Source organism: Bison bison, unplaced genomic scaffold (genome assembly GCF_000754665.1).
Source record: "Bison bison bison isolate TAMUID 2011002044 unplaced genomic scaffold, Bison_UMD1.0 scf7180017864467, whole genome shotgun sequence".
NCBI classification, from domain to species: Eukaryota; Metazoa; Chordata; class Mammalia; order Artiodactyla; family Bovidae; genus Bison; species Bison bison.
Genome location: NW_011495028.1, coordinates 169,920 through 172,818, shown reverse-complemented (window position 1 = coordinate 172,818; position 2,899 = coordinate 169,920). Strand labels below are relative to the sequence as shown.

At 46.6% G+C, this 2,899-nt stretch overlaps 2 protein-coding genes across 4 annotated transcripts in view; one reads left to right on the top strand and one right to left on the bottom strand.

The window, feature by feature from the left end:
- Positions 1 to 81, bottom strand: part of LOC105003386 (chromosome unknown open reading frame, human C1orf131) — a 32,921-nt gene extending 32,840 nt beyond the window's left edge. For both annotated transcript variants that reach the window (XM_010860521.1, XM_010860522.1), the window contains exon 1: positions 6 to 81. The gene's annotated coding sequence lies outside the window, so the exon portion shown is untranslated. The remainder of the gene's footprint in view (positions 1 to 5) is intronic.
- The window catches only part of GNPAT (glyceronephosphate O-acyltransferase), a 40,646-nt gene continuing 37,817 nt past the window's right edge, over positions 71 to 2,899 (top strand). The window contains exons 1-2 of one of the 2 annotated variants that reach the window (XM_010860524.1): positions 71 to 318; positions 568 to 706. Coding sequence is in view for 1 of the 2 variants with exons in the window: in XM_010860523.1 (XP_010858825.1) it covers positions 241 to 318 (78 nt within the window). In the remaining variant the exon portion in view is untranslated. The remainder of the gene's footprint in view (positions 319 to 567; positions 707 to 2,899) is intronic. The other variant, XM_010860523.1, reaches the window with a different exon arrangement.

The following is a 2,899-nucleotide window of genomic DNA, read 5'->3' as shown; positions in this document are numbered from 1 at the left end:
CGGACCTCCCGCCGCTCGGCGTCCGCTTCCGGTTTCCGACGGGCTGCGCGCGCCGCAAGTCCCTGCGCGGCTTCCGTCCTGGTTAAGATGGCGGCGCCCGGGGTCCTGTGGAGCGGCCGTAGAGGGTGCTGCCGCCCTAGGCGAGGTCGGGCCGCCCCGCGCGGAAGAACCGCCCACAGCAGCACCACCACCACTGCTTAGCAAAGAATCGCAGGCCACGCCCGGGACAACAGCCGCAGCATGGATCATTCCAGTTCATCCAACTCTTGTTTCTCCGTTGGCTCCACCAGTCCCGGGGCTGTCGTGCTTCTCTACTCGGTATGCGCCCAGGGGAGCGAGGCCGGGGCGGGGCTGCGAGAGGACCCGCTTCTCTTGGTCCCGGGTTCCTCCGGGCTGCGACCCGAGGTCCGAAGGAGTGGGTCCGAGATCCCCAGAGGAGAGACTAGGTGATTGATTTGGTTTCCAGGGCGACGGTGTATCTCGGTGTGTGTGAACGTCAGTATGCTTTTAGAAGTTTGTCTTGGTGATGGTTCCTACCCGCTTGTTCCTTCCCTTTCACTCCACCAGGCATGGGGCCTTCAGGAAGCCTCTGACACAAAAACGAGGGAGTAGAGTTGGGAATCTCCCTCTCTAGCGAGGGCGTGTCGAACTACCTTTTGGTTGATTTCTCGAACCGGAGAATCCTGCGGGTCTGACCCAACCTGAGGTAGCCTGTGGTTCCCCATCCCGCTCTTTTGCAGGTGTGATATTCCCGGGAGAAAAAGTATTTGGCTTGTATGTGTGCATCGAGTTTCTAAGACTTCTAATCTAAGAAGATTTGGAGCTTCTGGAAATTTTTATTGTGTTTCTGTCTCTGTCCATCATTGTACTTTTCCCACAAGTCATTTTGAAAGACAGCTAATGGCACCCGACCTCCCTACAATTGGCCTTTTCACCGCCTAAACCCCTTCTCCTGATTTTAACTTTTTTGCCAACGGAATGTTGGTAACTCACTGTTTCATGAAGAAATTTTGAGGCAGAAATTTGTAGCTCTCAATATTGCACTACCCTGGAGCAATTGACTTTAAAAAAAATTAATTTTTATTTACCATAAGAAGAAATAAAAGTGCATATTTTAAAGTCATGTTATCTATGTTCTGGCTTAAATCTAAGGTTAATTTATGTAGGAACGTGGTAACAGGGAAAACATGAAAGAGCAAAGTAAACAAGAAACTCAGTTTCAGAAAAGAATGTACATATGATAAAGAATCAACCTGCAATGCAGGTGACCCGGGTTGGATCCCTGGGTCTGGAAGATCCCCTAGGGACAGGATTGGCAACCCTCTGCAGTGTTCTTGCCTGGGAAATCGCATGGACACAGGAGCCTGGCAGGCTAGTCTATGGGGTTGCACAGAATTGGACATGACTTAGTGACTGAACAACAACAACAACAAAACCCACCTCTACCTTCAAATTGGGAAATCAGTGGAACATGGGAAAACGTCTGTTCCCTTGCTGTGAAGAGCCTGGACTTATAATTGCTGCTAATTGTCCACTCTCCTAAGGTTTATCACTTGACCTCTCTCTTCATTGACCTCACTTCATAGTTCAGTGAAATATTTCAACCTTGGAATGTAGTGAAGAGGGTTACGGTGTAGCTCTGACTCCCTATAGGTAGCTTTTTCAGCCCTAAACTGGTTTATGAATTAACAGCAATTTTCCACATGTGTATTAAAGGAAGTAATTGAATTTTTATTTCCTCCGCTCACCAAAGGTAAGACTTTGGTCCACTTTTTCACGTGAAAAACTAAAGCAATTGCATGTACACTGTTACTACTTTTGAAGCCAGACAGCAACCCTCACTACTCTTAAGACTACAGTCTTTAGTTTCTTATTAACCTGAAGTTTTTCTTACTGGTTCAGACCGCCCTTATATATTTCGTTGCCAGGCTCTTAATTGTGCAACACTCTGATCTTAAGAGATGTTTTAGAAACCACTGATTGCAGCAGATGTTGCAGTAGTAGGTACCTACAGTGTTCTAGTCAGCATTGACAGTGTCCAAGATATGGAAGTTAAAGATCCACCTCTTGCCTTTAGGGACTTCACAGGAGATCATGAAAATAAATAATCATAATTAAGTGAGATAAGGGCTTCCCAGGTGGCGTTAGTAGTAAAGAACATGCCTGCCAATGCAGGAGACATAGAGATGTGAGTTGAATCCCTGGGTTGGGAAGATACCCTGGAGGAGGGCATGGCAGCCCATTCCAATGTTCTTGCCTGCAGAACCCCATGGACTGGTGGGTTACAGTTCATCCATGGGGTCATGAAGAGTCAGACACAACTGAATCAACTTAGTACCTAGGCAAGTGAGATAAGCGCAGTGATTGAAGTATGCTGAGTATGCTGTGGGAGAGATAAGGAGGAGCACCCAACCTGTCTGGGAACTTGGAGAAGGCTTCTAAGAAAATATGACACCTGAAATGAGATTTTAAAATACGAATGGTAGATGAGGAAGAGGAAGACTACCCTAGATGCCAGTGTAAGAAGACCACATCCTAGCATGTTTGGGGGAACCAAAATAGACAAGGGTAGAATAAACGGAATATGAGAAGCACCGCGGGATCATGGAAAAAGCAAGAGTTCCAGAAAAACATCTATTTCTGCTTTATTGACTATGCCAAAACCTTTGACTGTGTGGATCACAATAAACTGTGGAAAATTCTGAAAGAGATGGGAATACCAGACCACCTGACCTGCCTCTTGAGAAATCTGTATGCAGGTCAGGAAGCAACAGTTAGAACTGGGCATGGAAAAACAGACTGGTTCCCAATAAGAAAAGGAGTACATCAAGGCTGTATATTGTCACCTTGCTTATTTAACTTATATGCAGAGTACATCATGAGAAATGCTGGACTGTTT